Genomic DNA, 18,856 nt, shown 5'->3' with positions numbered 1-18,856 from the left:
CATTGTGCTTACATAGCACCAATCTGTGACAGCTTGTCTGACCTGGAATTTCACCCTGTATTTCCCAAAGAAAGGAAATGAGTACTGGATTTGAGAGATATATTTCAACATTTCAATTTTATTGTATTTAAGAACTTTTTTGTCTCAGAAAAAAATTACAAAATTCATTTTATAAAATTCATCCAGAGAAATGATTTCAGTCCCATATGGTACAAAATACCTTTCCCAAGGAATAGATGATTTAATTTAAAGCCTCTGTTTTCTTTTCCTTTTATAACTTTACTTTTGTTTTTTTCACAGACTTTCTATTTTAGAACAGTTTTAGGTTTAGAGAAAAATTGAGCAGATAGCACAGAGAGCTCCCACGTACTCTTCACCACACAGAGTTTCCCCGATTATTAACATCTGGCATCAGTGTGGTACATTTGATACAACTGATGAACCACGTTACTATTAACTAAAGTCCATAGCTCACATTAGAGCTCACGCTTTGTGCTGTACATGCTGTAGGTTTTGACCAATGCCCAATGTCATGTACCCACCATCACAGTGTCATACGGAACCTTTCACTGCCCTCACATCCCCTGCGCTCCACCTCCTCATCCCTCCCTCCCTCTCACTGCCCTTGCAGCTCCTGGAAATCACTGATCTTTTTACTGTCTTTGTAGTTTTGCCTGTTCCAGAATGTCATGTCCTTTCAGTTTTCAGTAAGTAACACTCTCACACATTTCAAAAGTTAAAACAGTATAGAAAGGAACCACTGAGAACTCTTTCTCCCACCCGGTCCCAGCCCCACTGTTCCCCATTATCCTACTACCCCAGGGAAACCACCTGATTAGTTTCTTAGCCTTTGTCTAGCTTTTATTTATGCAAATATGTTTTCTAATTTCCTTTCTTTCTTACACAACAGCATACTATTAGTAATATACTATATGCACTGATCTGTATCGTGTTTTTTTTAATTATAATTATTCTTTTAATAAAATGCTTCACTTGAGAGCAGGGAAGCCACCTTACTTTTCCAAAAGTTACACAATACATGGTAGTACCAAAGAAATATCTGCTGAGAGAAATACTATTTTGGGAAGTAGTTAATAATTTTACAATATGCAATAGAAGCAGACACATGAACAACTACAATGTGGATACAAGTTTTGTCAAATAATCAGGAGAAAAAAGAATAAAAATTACAATGGCAAATGGCTGTCCAAATTTTCCAAGTCCAACTTCATAGTGCTGTGAAGAAAAGCATGAATATGAGACTCTGAATAAACATTTGTGCATCCATGAAATTGAATTATTTAGGTTTAAAGATAGAATTTTGGAAAACTGAAAATAATTTTTGTAATTTCAAGGTAAAATAATCTTTACTTTCAGAAAACACATTGTAACTGTGATAAGCCATAGCATTTATTCATGTGTATAAGATAAAAACACAGAAATTATTCTACTCTTATTAAGGTGGAAAAAGGAATAATTGTGAAATTAATTATGTTTCAATTTTCCAGCCTGGCCATCATGGCCAAATCCCATCTCTACTAAAAATACAAAAATTAGCCAGCTGTGATGGCATGCGCCTGTAATCCCAGCTACTCGGGAAGCTGAGGCACGAGAATCATTTGAACCCGGGAGGCGGAGGTTGCCGTGAGCTGAGATCTCGCCATTGTACTCCAGCCTGGGTGAGCGAGAGACTGTCTCAAAAACCAAAACAAAACAATTTTCACCCTTAGAGTAAGAGCATACATTTAGCTCGCAACATATATGTTAGGAAACAAAAGAATGCTGATTAAATATAACTTAGTGGTAGGTAAAGTTGTCTATTTTTTCCCTATCATATCTCATAATGTAATAGATCACAAATATGTTTTAGAATTTTTCTTAAGTTTTAAGAATCCAAAGATGGCTGGGCTCCGTGGCTCATGCCTGTAGTCCCAGCACTTTGGGAGGCTGAGGTGGATGGGTCACCTTAGGTCAGGAGTTCAAGACCAGCCTCACCAACAGGGTGAAACCTGTCTACTAAAAATACAAAAATTAGCCGGGCGTGATGGTGTGTGCTTGCAATCCCAGCTACTCCGGAGACTGAGGCAGGAGAATTGCTTGAACCCAAGAGACGGAGGTTGCAGTGAGCCAAGATCACACCACTGCATTCCAGACAGGACAACAAGCGTGAAACTCTCTTTTTTTGTTTGTTTTGAGATAGAGTCTTGCTCTGTCGCCCAGGCTGGAGTGCAGTGGCACAATCTCGGCTCACTGCAAGCTCCGTCTCCCGGGTTCATGCCATTCTCCTACCTCAGCCTCCCAAGTAGCTGGGACTACAGGTGCCCGCCACCATGCCTGGCTAATTTTTTGTATTTTTAGTAGAGACGGGGTTTCACCGTGTTAGCCAGGATGGTCTCGATCTCCTGACCTCGTGATCTGCCCGCCTTGGCCTCCCAAAGTGCTGGGATTACAGGCATGAGCCACTGTGCCCGGCCAAGCTAAACTGTTTCAAAAAAAAAAAAAAAAAGGAATCCAAAGAAAAAAATACATCACCTGCAAAAGGTGAAGAGAGAAAGGAAGCTTTTTCTCTAAAAATAGTGCAGCTATCCTCTGAACCAATTTCCTTCGGTTTAATGTACCTGTATCTTGGGGTTTTTTTCCACTTAATTTATCCTGGAGCTCTTTCCATAAGAACACTTAGAAAGCACTCTCATCCTTTTTTCACTGCTGAACAGAATTCCATTGTGTGGATGGAACATACTCTATTTCACCAGTCCCCTGTAGCCAGTCACTTGGTTTGTTTCTAATCTTTTGCTTTTTCAAAGTAATAACCTTGTATGTCTGTCATTTTGTATGCATACAGGTTTATATGTAGGAAAAATTCCTAGAAGTAGAATTGCTGGACCAATGGATAAAAGTATATTGTGGACAGACAATGCCAAGTTTCCTTTCAGAGACTGTGGCCCTGTGCACGCCATCAGGCATGTGTGACTACCAAAGCTCCTGTCAGCTGTTTTATTTTATCTCCTTTCCAGTCTCAGGATCAATGCAGAACTTTGAGGTAAGCTTTTCTAAAATGTAGGCTCCTAAACGCCACAGCCAGCTCTGCCACATGAAAGAGAGCTCAAATGAGACAGAAACAGCCTCTGGGCAGGATTTCTATCCTGCACAGATATATTTGCTACATTCTGGGAAACCGTGAAGCTTCCAGAGCCACAATTCCCCAGAAACACATTCCTCTGCTGGTACAGCCAAGCCCCACAACAGGCTGTGCTTGCCTGGCACCTCAAAGCCAAGCACCATGGATGCCACTTGCCACGGGTGCCTGCAATTTCAAATAATGAGAAATAAGAAATTTCAGCTTCTCAGTCCCTCTAGCCAGCATTTCAGGTGCATGACAGCCTCAGGTGGCAAGCAGCTACTCTGCCGGACAGGGCAGAAGATGGAACGCCCCATCCCTGGGGAAGATCACGAGGTCAGGAGATCAAGACCATCCTGGCTAACACAGTGAAACCCTGTCTCTACTGAAAATACAAAACATTAGCTGGGTGTGGTGGCGGGCACCTGTAGTCCCAGCTACTCCAGGAGGCTGAGGCAGGAGAATGGTGTGAACCTGGGAGGTGGAGGTTGCAGTGAGCTGAGATTGCGCCACTGCACTCCAGCCTGGCGACAGAGTAAGACTCTATATCAAAAAAGAAAAGAAGAAGAAGGAAAGAGGAGGAGAAGGAGAAGAACAAGGAGAAGAGAGAAGAAGAAGAGACAAGAAGAAAGAAGAAAGAAGGAGAAGAAGGAAAGAGAAGAAGGAAGAAGGGGAAGAAGAAGGAGAAGAAGAAGAACTAAGAAGAAGAAGGAAGAAGGAGGAGGAGGAGAAGAACAAGCAGAAGAAGGAGAGAGAAGAAGAAGAGACAAGAAAAGGAAGAAAGAAAGGAAGAAGGAGAAGGAAGAGGAAGAAAGAAGGAGAATAAGGAAGAAGGAAAAGAAGGAGAAGGAAGAAGAAGGAGAAGAAAGAAAGGAGAAGAATGAGAAGAAGAAAAGAAAAAGGAGAGGAGGAAGAAGAAGGAGAAGGAAGAAGAAAGAAGAACTAAGAAGAAGAAGAAAAAGAGGAAGAAGAAGGAAGGAGAAGAGGGAAGAAGAAGAACGAAGGGGGAAGGAAGAAGAAAAGGAGAAGGAAGAAGAAGAAAGAAGGAGAAGAAGAGAGAAGAAGATGAAGGAAGAAGAACTAAGAAGAAGGAAGAAGAAAAGGAGAGGAAGAAGAAGAAGGAAGGGGAAGAAGGAGAAGAAGACGAACGAAGAAGGGGGAAGGAAGAAGAAAGAAAAGGAGAAGAAAGAAGAAGAAAAAGACGGAAGAAGAAAGAAAGGAGAAGAAGGAGAAGAAGAGAGAAGAAGAAGGAAGAAGAAAAAGGAGAAGAAGGAAGGAGAAGAGGGAAGAAGAAGAAGGAGAAGAAGATGAATGAAGAAGGGGAAGGAAGGAGGAGGAGAAGAAGGAGAAGGAAGAAGAAAAGAAGAAGGAAAAGAAGAAAAAGACGAAGGAAGAAGAAAATGAAGGAGAGGAAGAAGAAGGAGAAGGAAGAAGAGAAAGAAGGAGAAGAAAAAGAAAAGGAGAAGAAAGAACTAAGAAGATGAAGGAGAAGAAGAAAGGAAAAGAAGAGGAGAAGAAAGAAGAAGAGGAGGAAGAAATAAAGAGGAAAGAAGAAAGAATAAGGAAAAAGAAAGAGGAGGAAGAAGAAGAAAAGAAAAAAGGAAGAAGAAAGGAAGAAAAGAGAGAAGAAGAAGAAGAAACAAGAAAGAAGAAAGGAAGAAAAAGAAGAAAGAAAAAGGAAAGAAGAAGGAGAAGAGGAAGAAGAAAAGAAAGGAAGAAAGAGGAAAGAAAAAGAAGAAGGAAAGAAGAAAGAAATAGAGGAAGAAGAAGTAGAGGAAGAAAAGGAGGAAAGAAGATAGAAAAAGGAGAAGAAAGAAGAATAAGGAAGAAGAAAGGAAGAACTTAGAGGAAGAAAGTAGAGAAGAAGAAAGAATAAGGAACAAGAAGAAAGGAAGAAAGAAGAAAAGAAGAGCAGAAGAAAAGAGGGAAGAGGAAGAAGAAGGAAAGAAGAAAAAGATGGAAGAAAGTAGAAAGGAAGAAGAAAGGAAAGAAGAAGAGGAAGAAAGAGGAAAGAAGGAAAGAAGAAAAAGAAAAGTAGAGGAAAAAGAGAAGAAAAGAAAATAAGAAAAGGAAAGAAGAGGAAGAAGAAGAAAGAGGAAGAAAAAGAAAGAAGAGGAAAGAAGATGGAGGAAAAGAAAAGGAGAAAGGAAGAAGAAAGTAGAAAGAGGAAGAAGAAAGAAGAAGGAAGAAGAAGAAGAACAAGAAGAAAGAGGAAGAAGATAGAAGAAAAGACAAGAAAAGAGTAGGAAGAAGAAGAAAGAAAAGGAAGAAGAAGAAAGAAAAAGAAGAAAAACTAATAAGGAAGAAGAAAGAGGAATTAAGAGGAAAGAAGAAAGAAGAATAAGGAAGAAGAAAAAGAAGAGAAGAAAGAAGAGGAAAGAAGAGGGAAGAAGAAGAAAGGAAGAAAGAAGACAAGAAAAGAAAAGGAAGAAGAAAGAAAAAAAGAAGAAACGAAGAATAAGGAAGAAGAAGAACTAAAGAGGAAAGAAGAAGATAGAAGAAAAAGAAGAAAGAAGAATAAGGAACAAGAAGAGGAAGAAGAGAGAGGAAGAAGAAAAGACAAGAAAACAGTAGGAAGAAGAAGAAAGAAAAAGAAGAAACGAATAAGGAAGAAGAAGAAAGGAATTAAGAAGAGGAAAGAAGAAAGAAGAATAAGGAAGAAAAGAAAGCAGAAGAGAAGAGGGAAGAAGAAAGAGGAAGAAAAGGAGAAGAGGAAAGAGAAGAAGAGGGAGAAGAAAGGAAAGAAGAAAGGAAGAAAGAAGTAGAGGAAGAAGAAAGAAGACAAGAAAAGAAGAAGAAAGAAGAAACAAGAATAAGGAAGAAGAAGAGGAACTAAAGAGGAAAGAAGAAGAAGATAGAAGAAGAAGAAAGAAGAATAAGGAACAAGAAGAAGAAGAAAGGAAGAAGAAAAGGAAGAAGAAAGAAGAGAAGAAAGAAGAAGAAGAGGGAAGAGGAAGAAGAAAAGAACGAAGAAGAAAGAAAAAGAAGGAGAGAGAAGAAAGAAGATGAAGGAAGAAGAAGGAGAGAAGAAGAGAAGGAAGAAGGAGAAGAAAGAACAAAAAAAAGGAGAAGGAAGAAGAAGGAGAGGAGGAAGGAGAAGGAAGAAGAAAAGAAAGGAGAAGGAGGAAGAAGAAGAAAGAAGAACTAAGAAGACGGAGAGGAAGAAGAAAAGAAGACGAAGGAGAGGAGGAAGGAGAAGGAAGGAGATGAGGAAGAAGGAGAAGAAGAAAGAACTAACAAGAACTAAGAAGGAGGAGAAGAGGAAGAAGAGTAAAGAAGAAGTAGAAAGAGGAAGAAAGAAAGAAGAAAAAAGGAAAGAAGATGAAAGAAGAAGGAAAGAAGAAAGAGGAAGAAGAAAGGAAGAACTAAGAAGAAAGAAGAGGGAACAAGAAGGGAAGAAGAAAAGAGAAGAAGAAGGAACAAGAAGAAAGAAGAAAGAGGAAGAAGAAAGAGGAAGGAAGAAGAAAGGAAGAAGAAAGAGGGAAGAAACAAGAAGAAGAAGAAAGGAAGAACTAAGGAGGAAAGAAGAAAAAGAAAAGATAGAAAAAGAAGAAGAGAAGAAAGAAGAATAAGGAACAAGAAGAAAGAGGAAGAAGAAAGAAGAGGAAGAAGAAAAAAGAATAAGGAAGAAAGAAAAAGGAAGAAAGAAGAAGAGCAGAAGAAAAGAAGAGGAAGAAGAAAAGAGGATGAAGAAAGAAAAAGATAGAAGGAGGAAAGAAAAAAGAAAAAGAAGGAAAGAAGAAGCGGAAGAAGAAAGAAAAAAGAAGAAAGAGGAAGAAAGAAGAAAAGAAAGTAAAGAAAGAAAGAAGAACTAAGAAGACGAAAGAAGAGAAGAAGGAAAGAAGATAGAAGAAAAGAAGAGAAGAAAGAATAAGAAGGAAGAAGAAATAAAAATGAAGAAAGGAAGAAGAAAAGAAAAGAAGAAGGGAAGAGGAAGAAGAAATAAGAGGGAAGAAGAAAAGAAGAAAGGAGGAAGAAGAAAGAGGAAGAAGAAAGAAGAAAAGAAGAAAGAAAAAAGAAAGAAAAAGAAGAAGAAATAAAGAAAGTGTGCCAAGAGCTCAAAAGGACCATACCTGTTGGACGGGATTACAGGCCCTTGGACCCATCCTCATGAAAAAGATCAGTGTACAAACATTTGCCTCCTGGGCTCTGCATGACTGTGCATTTCAGTAGAATCACCTGGAGGTCTGTTAACAGTGATTTTTTAAAAAGCCCTTAAATGATGGTCATCTTCTGTTCAGGTGGCTCCACACGCTGAGGTCCCACGTGCCTGAAGGTCTGGCCCCTCCGGTTACATGGCTGTGCACCTCCTGGGGGCACTCGGGGCTGCGTTTGCTTTCTTCCTGATATTTTCTGTTAAAAACAAGAATCTTACTTCCTCTGTTGCCTAAGCTCTGCCTCACAGGACTGGTTTTATGTTTCAATTGCATGCCACAGTTTGTGTTAAAAGATGTAACAACTATATTTAAGAACATTTTGGGGAAAGAAAGGTAGCGTCCCTAATCTCTCTACCCTGAAATGAGTCTTAGCTTTTCCACCTTGCCTATAGCAGCTATCGGGGGTGGGGGTCCTTTCCTTTTTTTCCCTCAATAATATGCTAGAAACATTTCCCTCAGCAATATACTAGAAATATGTCAGGAGTGGTTTTCTTTGTTGCCTCATAACTAATGGAGACTTCACAACTATCAGTGACTGCCTAGTGCCCCATTCTGTGGTTGCCCCATTATGTACCACGTCAGTGGGTATCACAGCGTTTAAGGCTTTTTCATCATGAGCTGATTTTGTTTTTAATGAGGGATTAGTACTAGAACCTTCTATCCTGCTTGTCTGATGATTCCACAGAACACTCTGAATCCCAAATCAGGCTTTTGAGATTGGCATACTCAAAAAAGTTGTGATGACCTCAGAAGGTTTATTTGACCAGATTTGACTGGTTCAACTCATATTAAGTCAGTTTTGGCTCCTATGTCTTAATGTTTGTGAAAAAAGAAGTCTGGAGGTGGTTCCAGGCTTATTCCAAAGCGGAAAAAAAAATGTCAAGGTATAGAGGGCTGGTAAGGAAGAGATTATGGACAGCATCACTGGCTCCGGGACTGTGAAGGTCACAGGGTTCAGTTTGGGCCAACACCCTCATTGCACAGATGGGGAAACCAGGGCCAGGAGGCACTGTAGTTTGCCCAAGGGAAAAGAGGGCAGGGCTAGGGGTAGGAATCTGGAAGGCCTAGAGCCAGCATCACAGCATTCTTGTCTGAGCAGCCCTTGGAGGGCCCTGCTGCATTCCAGTGGGGGCCACCCAGCTCCTGAGAAGAAGCCCAGCAGAGTACACTCTTACCAGCCAGGTCCCTCCTGCCAATGGCCACGAGGCCCTCGAACAGCGCTTTGCTGGGGTTCTCACCAGCCGTGGCCACGCCATGCAGCCAAATGAGCAGCATTCGGTGGCCGTGCTCCTGATAGCTCCTGGTGCCTGAGAACAGTGAGGGAGAAGAGAGAGAGGGAGAAGGAGCCAATGGGGCCACTTGACCAGAGCGCCTGTCTATGCCACCCTGCACCGCCTCCTGAACATGCCCAGGTGGGAAAGAGGCCAAAAGCCTCCAAGGCCCTTCTCCATGCTCCAGCCAAGCTCAGCCTGGAGATAGGTAAGGGGAGTGGAGGAGCAGCCTCTCAGATGGGGTGGGAAGGGTTTGTGTCTTGGTCTCTAGAACCTCCCCAGCCCCAGGCCTTCTCCTGAACACCCACTATGCACTCTATTGGTGTCACTCTGAATGGAGAAAGAATTGACATTCATCGTTGTGGTACCATGATGCACAAATTGTATACTTCACCTCTCTGGCTGCTCAAAATAATCTGTGTCTTGCATGATAGTGGTCCTAATTTACAGAGGAGAATACAGCTTAGTCAGAGATGGAGCTGGCCATGCTCTTTCCCCTGCACCAGTGGTTCTCAGACTCAGCTGCTCCTTGGAAACACCTAGGGCCCATGTCACCCCCAGAGATTCTCATGTACCTGGGACTGGGTGCAGCCTAGGCATTTAACGGTTTCAAAGTTTCCCAGGTGGTTCCAACATACAACCATGTTTGGAAAATAATTGCCCACACGGCATGGGGTTAACATGTTATTCAGCTGGCTGTGATTCAGCTGGCTCTCCAGTGCTGTGGAAACAGACAGATGCTGGGCCACGTCCATCAGGTCCAGGTCACTCCATTCGCCCCTCTGACCTTCCGTGCCCCTCTTGGGGCCCTCAGCAGGCATGTCCTCACGGTACTGCCCTTGGTGTGGTGGCACTTCCGCTTGACCCAGCAGTCTAAACACCATTTATTAACTATCTCTGCCCCCGCCACTGTAATGTACAAGTGCTTCTTTATCAAAGTTCTTATCCGTAGCAGCGTTTACTTTTGAACTCTGCTCTATCCCAAATTGATATGCAAATGTCAATTTGCATATTTTTGTGCCAGGAATCTTTTTTTTTTCCTTTGGGAGACAGAGTCTCACTCTGTCCCCCAGGCTGGAGTGTAGTGGTGGGATCTCGGCTCACTGCAAACTCTGTGTCCCGGGTTCAAGCGATTCTTAAACCTCAGCCTGTCGAGCAGCTGGGATTACAGGAGCCGACCATCACGCCCGGCTAATTTTTGTATTTTTAGTAGAGACGGGGGCTTCACCATGTTGGCCAGGCTGGTCTCAAACTCCTAACCTCAGGTGATCTGCCCACCTTGGCCTCCCAAAGTGCTGAGATTACAGGTGGGAGCCACTTATGCCTGATCCAGGTATCTCTTTATGTTAAATTTTATTTTGGCTTTATAAAAGGCTAAGTCTGCTTGGGTTACATCCCCTTTATTGTTTTCCCCCAGAATGTTCACTTTTATATCCCTGTTTATTCTTCCAGACAAATTGTAGAATACTTCAGTCAAGTTTCAAAAACCTATTTTGATTAAAATTAGATCAAAGTTTTAATCTAATTGGAGAAAAACTGATATTTATTTGATACTTTTTCTTGCCACAAATACAGAATGTCATTCCGTTTACACAAGTCGTCTTTTATAGTTGAACCATTATTGTTTTATTCATATGTGTCATCTATACTTGTCTTTTAGGTTTTCCAGATGAAACACACACACCATTGTAAATGGAATCTCTTTTAAAAGATTCTCTCTATATATTTTTTGCCCATTTAGCCGTGGTTCATAGGAGTTCTGTGGTGTTAGTATATTTTCTATATTTAGCCATTTCCTTGAATTATTTGATTAATTCTAAGATTTTTTTTAGTTGATTCCTCTGGACGTCCTATGTATATTAAGTATTCCATCTGAAATCAATAAGTCTCTCTCTTCCTTTACAATATTTACACTCCTTATTTCTATTTCCTTTTCACACCTTAGTACCAGGGCCAAAATTTCCATATAGATGTTGAATAATAGTGACAACAGCAGGCCCTCTTCTTTTTACCAAGAATGGTTTTAGTTTAGGTGTAAACAGTGGGTATCAGTTTGGGCTGATTGGTGAAGAATGTGAAATTCACAATCAATGGGGAGAGGCAGAGTGTGCACCCTGTGCAGAGGCCTGGAGGAGGGACAGAGCACCAGGTGTGTTGCACAGTGTGGGACCAGGCTGTGGGTTGCACAGGCCCTTTCACCAGAAGCACAGAAAACTGAACACATTTCAGGTGTCCCACCCCTCTGCCCAATGGTTGCTTAGGGCGAGGAGAGGCAAGGTGGTACCTGTCCACTGTTGCTCGATGGCATCGACATGCGCCTCCGTGAACTCCCAGGAATATGCCAGCTTCTTCCACTCACGGGGCTGCAGATACCTGGAGGCCAGCCGCCACAGCACAGAACGGAGCTGCTGTGTTTCCTGCCGATGGTCCTGCTTAAAGGACAAGCTCTTCCCAGAGGGATCACTGGGGTGGTCCTGTGGGGCAGATCCCAAAAGTGCAGAAGCTCTCCCTCATGATCCCAGACGGGCAGTGCCGAGCCAAGGCCCCTATGACCCTCCTACCACCTCTGCTGGGGTGCCTGGGAGCTGGAGTCAGCAAGGGCCAGGGGCTTAATGTCCTCTCTTCTGGTTTCTCACTCCATGCCTTGCCTTGACCTCTGGAACCCAAGTTGCTCCCACTGTTCTTCCACCCGGAATTCCTCTGCTCACCTTCCTGCCCCTCAACCTCATTATCATAGTCAAAAGACCACCCATGTGCTACTTCCAGGGAGCCTTTCCAGATTCCTCCGGTCACCTGCCTCTCTTTCCTGTGTTCTTATAGCATGGGTGTCAGCAGAAGTACTCCGAAGCTTTGGCCAAAACCAGGCAGGGCAAGAATCGGATTTGCTGAATCACAAGGGGTAGTAAAGGGTGGGATTACAAAATCCTTTCTAGCAAAGCAGGCAATGAAATTAGAGGTTACTAAAGAATTCTGTCATAGCATAAATGATGCCCACAGAAGCCTAAGGCCCTCTAAAGGGAATGGATGCAGAGTTCTGGTTGTTAAGTTCAGGGTGAAAAAAATCATCCTGGTGTCTGCAATTCCAAAGCTTATGTCATGGTCAACAGTCTCTGGCAATCACTGTGAGGTGAAGCTTGGTTCTCACCTGGGGTATTAAAAACTGGTCCCCTGGGGCAGTGTTTTCAGCCCCATCTGCACATTGAGACAATCTGGGAACTTTAAGAACCACTGATGTCTGGCCCCTACCTCAGAGATTCTACCTGAATTGGCCTAGGGGTCCAGGGGGGATTTGTGATTCTGACATGCAGCCACTGCCTTAGTGGTGAGGACCTGTAAAGCCTGAAGTGGCTTAGTACTCAGCACAGAGATGAATCGGCTAGTCCAACCCTCAGTATTAACATTTTGGGATTATATTTAGGAATAATCTGTTGTATGTAAAGGGGTTGTCATGTTTAAGGGAGTCTAGCATATCAGTGGGAGAACATCTTATGATTCCTACTGAAATTTATCTACCAATTGATTCTGAAACAGTGATTTTTATTTGAAAGGGATAAGAAGTTTACTAAGTTTGTAAACCACATTGGAATGTTTAAGATATTTGAGATTATTTATAGGTTTAAGTTAATGGTCTTATTAGGATAATTTAAGAATTTAAGAAGCATTTGAAGTGCTTAAAAAGAAAATCTGTTATATTAAGTTTATTTATTCAGTTTCAATGTTTAAGTTAGTTTAACTAAGTTTAAACTTGGGACCCAACATTACTCAAAAGACTTCCTTGAAACTGACAGGAAAAATTTACTAGTTGTATAAATAGAATAATAAGATTTATAAAATGAATTTTAAAGTTTAAGAAAAACTAGGTTTTTAAATTTGTAACTTAGCAGATTCAACACAGATGCCCCTCAACTTATGATGGGGTTATGTCTTGATAAAAATATCATAATTCGGCCAGGCATGGTGGTTCACACCTGTAATCCCAGCACTTTGGGAGGCTGAGGTGGGCGGATCACAAGGTGAGAAGATTGAGACCATCCTGGCCAACATAGTGAAACCCCATCTCTATTAAAAATACAAAAAATTAGCTGGGCATGGTGGCACACACCTGTAGTCCCAGCTACTTGGGAGGCTAAGACAGGAGAATCGCTTGAACCCAGTAGGCAGAGGTTGTGGCAAGCTGAGATCGCACCACTGCACTCCAGCCTGGGTGACAGAGTGAGACTCCGTCTCAAAAAAAAAAAAAGGTTCATATATATATATATATATATATATATATATATATATATATATAAAAGTTGAAAATGCATTTAATCCCTCTAACCTACACACCATCAATAGTTTAGCTTAGCCTACCTTACATGTGCTTAGTACACTTACATTACTTTATAGTGGAGCAAATCATCAAACACAAAGCCAGTTTTATAATAAAGTGCTGAATATCTCATGTCATTTAGTGAATACTATATTGAAGTGAAAAACAGCATGGCTGTACAGGTACTCAAAGTATGGTTTCAACTTAATGTGTATCACTTTTGTGCCATCATAAAGTAGAAAAATCATAAGCTGAACCATTGTAATCGGGGACCATCTGTATTAACTTTGAAAACTGAAGTAAATGCAAAATTATCTTCTGTATATAAAAACAAGCCCCAAGGACACCAAAAAACTCCCTACCTCCATTTGCTAACTGGAATAGCAAATATTCTGCCACTCTTCTGTCCCAAGTCCACAGGAGACACTACTAATGAATCGCAACACACTTACTTCTGGCTCAGAAAGTTGCCTGAGCATAGCATCCCAAGCAGCAGTTCAATCACCTGGAGATGGCGTAAGATGGAACCACCTGCCCTCTCTTTTTCACACGTCTGTATGCATTCATGCATGCATGCATTCATCAGCTGGAAGCTACAGCAGTGTCCAGCAGTATCTCCACGCTGGCATGGACCTCAGTCTGCCTTGTTTCAGCCTGTTTGGACACTTGCCCTTCACCAGATCCTCACAAACAACTGTGGCAATATACAAGGTGGTGATCATCACCCGCTTGGAGACCGAGGGACCCAGAATTGGTCAGGCCTAGGGTTCAAAGCCAGCTCCATCTGGAGCCAAAATCACTCCCTTTCCAATGAGGAAAGATCAAGCGTGAGGCCTCCGTACCTTCTCCCATCTGTAGAAACGATCAGCTTTTATGATCATGTCCACCAGGCTGACATGGTTGCTGCGGGCGGCCACTGCCAGGGCGGTTTTTCCCTGCTGCAATTAAGAGGCAAGAAGAGAAGCCAGAGTTTCTACAGGAGGGGTACACAAGGGTTTCTAGCACTGAGGACAAACCCTCCTGCCCACAGGAAGTGCTTTCCAGCAGTCTACGCTGAGAGCAGAAAGGTTTTCTGGTTTTCTGGGCATGACGGGGATATGGAAAAGTCACAAATAGAATAAAGCAATAGCAATACGTAATTCCAACGACCACCTCTTGTGTTTCTTTAGAAATTAGGAAGCTCTAGAGCTTATGAAACTCAGCCCTCATTAACTCTTCAACATCTCCTGTGAAATAGGGGTTCCCACCCACTTTTCAGATGAAGAAATCAGAGCCCAGAGATGGGGGCTTGGGTTTATCATGTCACTTTTGCCTTTTGCCCACCTCCCGTCAGGCCTCCTTTTCTCCAGGCCTCCCAGACAGTTACCTCCACAGACCTGCAGTGAGATGGGAAGCTCCCCTTCACATCTGGCCAGCTGCCATGGGGCCTAGCTCAAAGCAGGGGGCCCCCTCCTAGGTCCAGCTTCAGGATCTGATCCTGCCCCCCAGCTCTACCCCACACCATCCTAGGCTGGCCTCGCTGAGTCACATGTGCAGGTGCCCCTCCCCTCATACGCCTGTGACCTCCCAGCCTCATACCAAGTCTTTGGCTCTTCTGAGACCACTAGCACCTGTGGACGTAGCTGTCCTAATGAGCTGGGAAGCTTCCCCAAACCCTGTCCCACATATGGGGGTTGTTGGGCAGTACTGTGGTATTCGTCTACTTCCGAACCCTACCAGGTGACTCAGGAGGTCACAGTCTGATGGGGGCCATAAAGAAGAAAGCAATCATTTCACAGGCCTATACCAGAGGGGGGTGGGCCAAGGCTGAAGGACCTTAGTAGAGAGAGGGGAAGGTGGTGGAAGGTCAGGAAGGCTTCCTGGAGGAGGCTGCATTTGAGCTGGTATAGAAAGGATGACAGTCCTTGAACACCCTGAGAGGGAGGAGGGAGGGGGCATTCGTAGCAGGGTCTCTGGCAAAGGGGGAGCCATGAAAGCCTGAAGCGAGGTGGGTTGTAAGCAGAGGTACCTTATCTCTCAGGTTTAAGTCAACCCCAGCAATGAGGAGCATCTCTGCTATGTCCTGCCAGGCGTGCTCTGCAGCCAGGTGAAGGGGCGTCTGCTGCCTCTAGGGGAGAAGCCAAGGGAACAGGTAAGTGAAAAGCATGTAGGGGTGGCCCACTACCCTAAGTCAGCCCCCACAATGATCCTAGTATATTTCTTCTAGTCTTTTCTTTAATGCAGAATGTTTTCAGTTTGTTGGTTTTACATACATGAGATCATCTTATATGTACATTTTACATCTTATTTTTTTTACCCCAACATGACACTTTTTGTGTACTATAAACTCTGATAAACGCCATTTTTGATAACTCCATACTAGCCTATTTTTGTCTGTGCCATAATTTACCTAACCACTTCCCTATTATTAAATATTTAGGCCATTTTCAAATTGAAGACTGATAAATAATACTGCAGTAAATATCTCTGTGCATGAGCTTTTAATATGTTTCTCAAGGCTGAGTTCCCAGCAGTGCTCATACATATCATTTAAAGGTATATGACATATTCTGCCAAATTGCTTTCGGCTCCCAGTGGCTCTGTGAGCCATGCCCTTGCTGGTACTGAGAATTATATGGTTGGTGGGTAGATTGTGGGGACAGGATTTAAAAGGGCTTTACTGATCACAGCCTCAGGACTCAGAGGCCTCTTGTTACACAAGACTGCCTCAGTCACCCCTGCCCTGGGAATGTTCCCTAAGGAAAAAAAGCAATGAAAGGAAAAGGTTGAATGTAAAAAGATGTTCACTGCAATGTTATAGACCGTGGCCAAAACTTGGGAGCACCCAAAATGTTCAAAAGAGGGGAATGATGAACAAAATGATATTCCCTTCAGCAACTATTTAGATTACTTTCTAAAAGCTAAAAAAAAAAAAAAAAAAAAAAGCGATTCCTCAACTCTGGGCCATGCTAGGAGACCACAGCCAAGCCTGCCAGCCTGGGAGGGTTTCCAGAAGCTCCCTGGGGCCCGGAAGGTCTCTGTAGCCACTTACATTGTCCATGGCATTCACGTCACTGTCGGAGTTGATGAGGAGCCAGACCAAGGCAGGGAAGTTGTGCCTCACAGCGAGGTGCAGAGGAGAGGCACCCTGCTGTGGAAGGAGATACACGGATCAATCGACCAGTCCCTCCCAGGACTGCCCAGCTGCAGGCTGGTGCTGGGGACAGGAGGAGGGAAGAGTATAGTGCTTCTGGGTTTGGCCCTTTTAGCTTCTTGGATGACATGGGTGGCCTTAGGCAATTATGGTCCCAAAGCTTGAATTCCTGGAGCCCCAAACTGATCCTCTAGATGGGTGAGGGTCTGAAGACCCAAGGGTGAGACCCTGCTATGTCAGGAACTCACTATGTGACCTCGGGCAAGTCATTTCCCTTCTCTGCTACTCTTCATCTGGCAAGTGATGTTTGCCATGGTCCCTCCTAGCAACAATACCTTAAGATTCTCTGACATCTCATTTAATCCACACATCAACCTAGGAAGTATATAGGGATGGTGTTCTTATTAGTATCTTCATCTTACAAACAGAAACACTGAAGTTCAGAAAACTTAAGTGACTTACCCAAGGATACTTAGCTAATAGGAACTATGTCTTATTGGACTTTCTACTCCCACCACGTCCCCACCCCCAGTACCTAGGTACCTAGTACCTGACAACTATTTGTGTAGAAAATGAATGAATGAGAGAGCCAGCTGGGACCAGAAAAGATATCTCACTCCAAGTCCAACTCTCCTTCAACAGTGGAAGACACCATCCCCAATAGTCTCCTGTGGCTCCCTGAGTAAATGACAAAGAGGGGATACTCCCCCCTCTCTAGGTGATATAGTGACACACATACTGTGGAATAGTACAAGACCAATAAAATTGATACTAGAAACTAATACTTATAGTAGAAAACATCCTCATGTATTGAGCTATAAAAGGGTTACAGAACAGAATACACACACGCATACAACAAAAATGCCCATTATTGCCATTACTAGTTTAGGCCAGTGGGTATGGAGTGTTATCAATATTAGAAAAGAAGATTTGAACAAAAAATTATTTGTAGACATGTAATTGTATAGTTACACAGAGCTAGCACAGTTGCTCTGTCTTACCGTGTGATGCCTCCCATCATGTCACAACACAGCAGGAAGGCCCTTACAAGATGCTGGTACCATGCTCTAGGACTTCCCAGCCTCCAGAACAATGAGCTAAATAAATCCCCATTCTTTATAAGTCACCCAGTCTATGGTATTCAGTTATAGCAACACAAAACGGACTAGGACACCTCTCCCCCGCAAAAATCCTAGTAGAATAAAGTCATATAGAAGACAAAAATACTATTCAGTAGCATTCTTGTATTGAATGCTTACAAGAAATGAGATATAATTTTAAAAAAGATATTCTAGTCACAATGACAGCCAAAAAATATAAACTAACTATGAAGGATATAATTAGAAATGAATAAGACAAAAGTAAACCAAAGCTATATAATATCACTGAGGGATATAAAAGAAGACATAAAGAAATGGCAAGGCCAGGTGTGGTAGCTCACACCGGTAATCCCAGTACTTTGGGAGGCTAAGGTGGGAGGACCACTTGAGCCCAGGAGTTCGAGATCAGCCTGGACAACATAGTGGGACCCTGTCTCTACAAAAAATTTAAAACAAAATTAGCTGAGCATAGTGGTGCACACCTGTAGTTCCAGCTACCTGGGAGGCTGAGGCAGGAGGATTGCTTGAACCCAAGAGGACGAGGCTGCAGTGAGCCATGATCCTACCACTGCACTCCAACCTGGGCAACAGAGTGAGACCTTGTCTCTAAAAAATCTATCTATCTAGGCCAGGTGCAGTGGCTCATGCCTGTAATCCCAGCACTTTGGGAGGCCGAGGTGGGCGGATCACGAGGTCAGGAGATCGAGACCATCCTGGCTAACACGGTGAAACCCCATCTCTACTAAAAAAAAAATACAAAAAATTAGCCGGGCTTGGTGGCGGGTGCCTGTAGTCCCAGCTACTCGGGAGGCTGAGGCAGGAGAATGGCGTGAACCCGGAAGGCGGAGCTTGCAGTGAGCCAAGATCACACCACTGCACTCCAGCCTGGGCGACAGAGCAAGACTCTGTCTCAAAAAAAAAAATCTATCTATCTATCTATCTATCAATCAATCAATCAATCATCCTATCCCCACCATGGATGGTGGAGAGGATCCTCTTACCTAAAGCTCTCTCTCCCATCTGTTAAATATTTTTGTCACAATTTGTGAATTTTAACCATTCTGAAAAGTAGTATATCATGGTGATGTTAACTTACACTTCCCTAATAGCTAATGATGTTAAACATCTTTTCATGTGCTTATTTGCCATCTGTATATCCTCTTCAGTGAAATGTCTATTCATGTCTTTTGCCCATTTTTTTTTTTTTTTACTGTTGAGTTTTGAGAGCTCTTTATATACTCTAGACACTAGCCTTTATAAGATATGTGATTTGCAAATCTTTTCTCTTGGTCCATAGCTTGTTTTTTCATCCTCTTAACAGATCCTTTGCAGAGCAAAATTTTTTAATTTTGATGAGGTCCAATTAATCAAATTTTTGCTTCAATGGATCATGTTTTTGGTGTCAAGTCTAAGAACTCTTTGGCCTAACCCTAGATCCAAAAATTTTCCTCCTTATATTTTTTCTAAAAGCTTTATAGTTTTACACTTAAGTCTGTGATCCATTTTGAGTTAATTTTGTATAAGGTGTGAGGTTTTAGTTGAGGCTCATTTTTTTGCCTGTGGATGTACAGTTGCTTCAGTACCATTTGTTGAAAAGGCTATCAAACCTTCCTCCACTGAATTGCTTTTGCATCTTCAATAAAAATCAGCTGGGCATATTTTCATGGTCTTCCCACCCTTCTTTGTGAAGCATATTACACTGTTCTGCAGCTTTATATTTTTTTGCTTTTTTTTTTTAGAGCCAAGGTCTTGATCTGTCATGCAGGTT

General features: G+C 42.6%; 2 protein-coding genes across 29 annotated transcripts in view; one reads left to right on the top strand and one right to left on the bottom strand.

Annotated features, from left to right (window-relative positions):
• SPG21 (SPG21 abhydrolase domain containing, maspardin) overlaps positions 1 to 6,207 on the top strand; it is a 37,404-nt gene extending 31,197 nt beyond the window's left edge. For 4 of the 9 annotated variants that reach the window (XR_010151740.1, XR_010151741.1, XR_010151745.1 and 1 more), the window contains 2 exons: positions 1,509 to 1,679; positions 2,843 to 6,207. The gene's annotated coding sequence lies outside the window, so the exon portion shown is untranslated. The remainder of the gene's footprint in view (positions 1 to 1,508; positions 1,680 to 2,842) is intronic. The other 5 variants (XR_010151747.1, XR_010151746.1, XR_010151742.1 and 2 more) reach the window with 3 other exon arrangements.
• Positions 99 to 18,856, bottom strand: part of ANKDD1A (ankyrin repeat and death domain containing 1A) — a 63,604-nt gene continuing 44,846 nt past the window's right edge. For 8 of the 20 annotated variants that reach the window (XM_063795134.1, XM_063795140.1, XM_009429341.5 and 5 more), the window contains 5 exons: positions 15,887 to 15,985; positions 14,864 to 14,962; positions 13,698 to 13,793; positions 10,831 to 11,020; positions 8,176 to 8,582 (listed from right to left, as the gene is read on the bottom strand). In XM_063795134.1, the coding sequence (XP_063651204.1) occupies positions 8,317 to 8,582; positions 10,831 to 11,020; positions 13,698 to 13,793; positions 14,864 to 14,962; positions 15,887 to 15,985 (750 nt within the window). In that variant the 3' untranslated portion in view covers positions 8,176 to 8,316. Of the gene's footprint in view, positions 1,237 to 1,589; positions 1,676 to 7,191; positions 7,472 to 8,175; positions 8,583 to 10,830; positions 11,021 to 13,697; positions 13,794 to 14,863; positions 14,963 to 15,886; positions 15,986 to 18,856 lie in introns of those variants that run through there. The other 12 variants (XM_063795142.1, XM_063795136.1, XM_063795133.1 and 9 more) reach the window with 3 other exon arrangements.

The sequence above is a fragment of the Pan troglodytes genome, chromosome 16 (assembly GCF_028858775.2).
Source record: "Pan troglodytes isolate AG18354 chromosome 16, NHGRI_mPanTro3-v2.0_pri, whole genome shotgun sequence".
In the NCBI taxonomy this organism is placed as follows: Eukaryota; Metazoa; Chordata; class Mammalia; order Primates; family Hominidae; genus Pan; species Pan troglodytes.
This window is presented reverse-complemented; position numbering and strand designations above follow the sequence as displayed.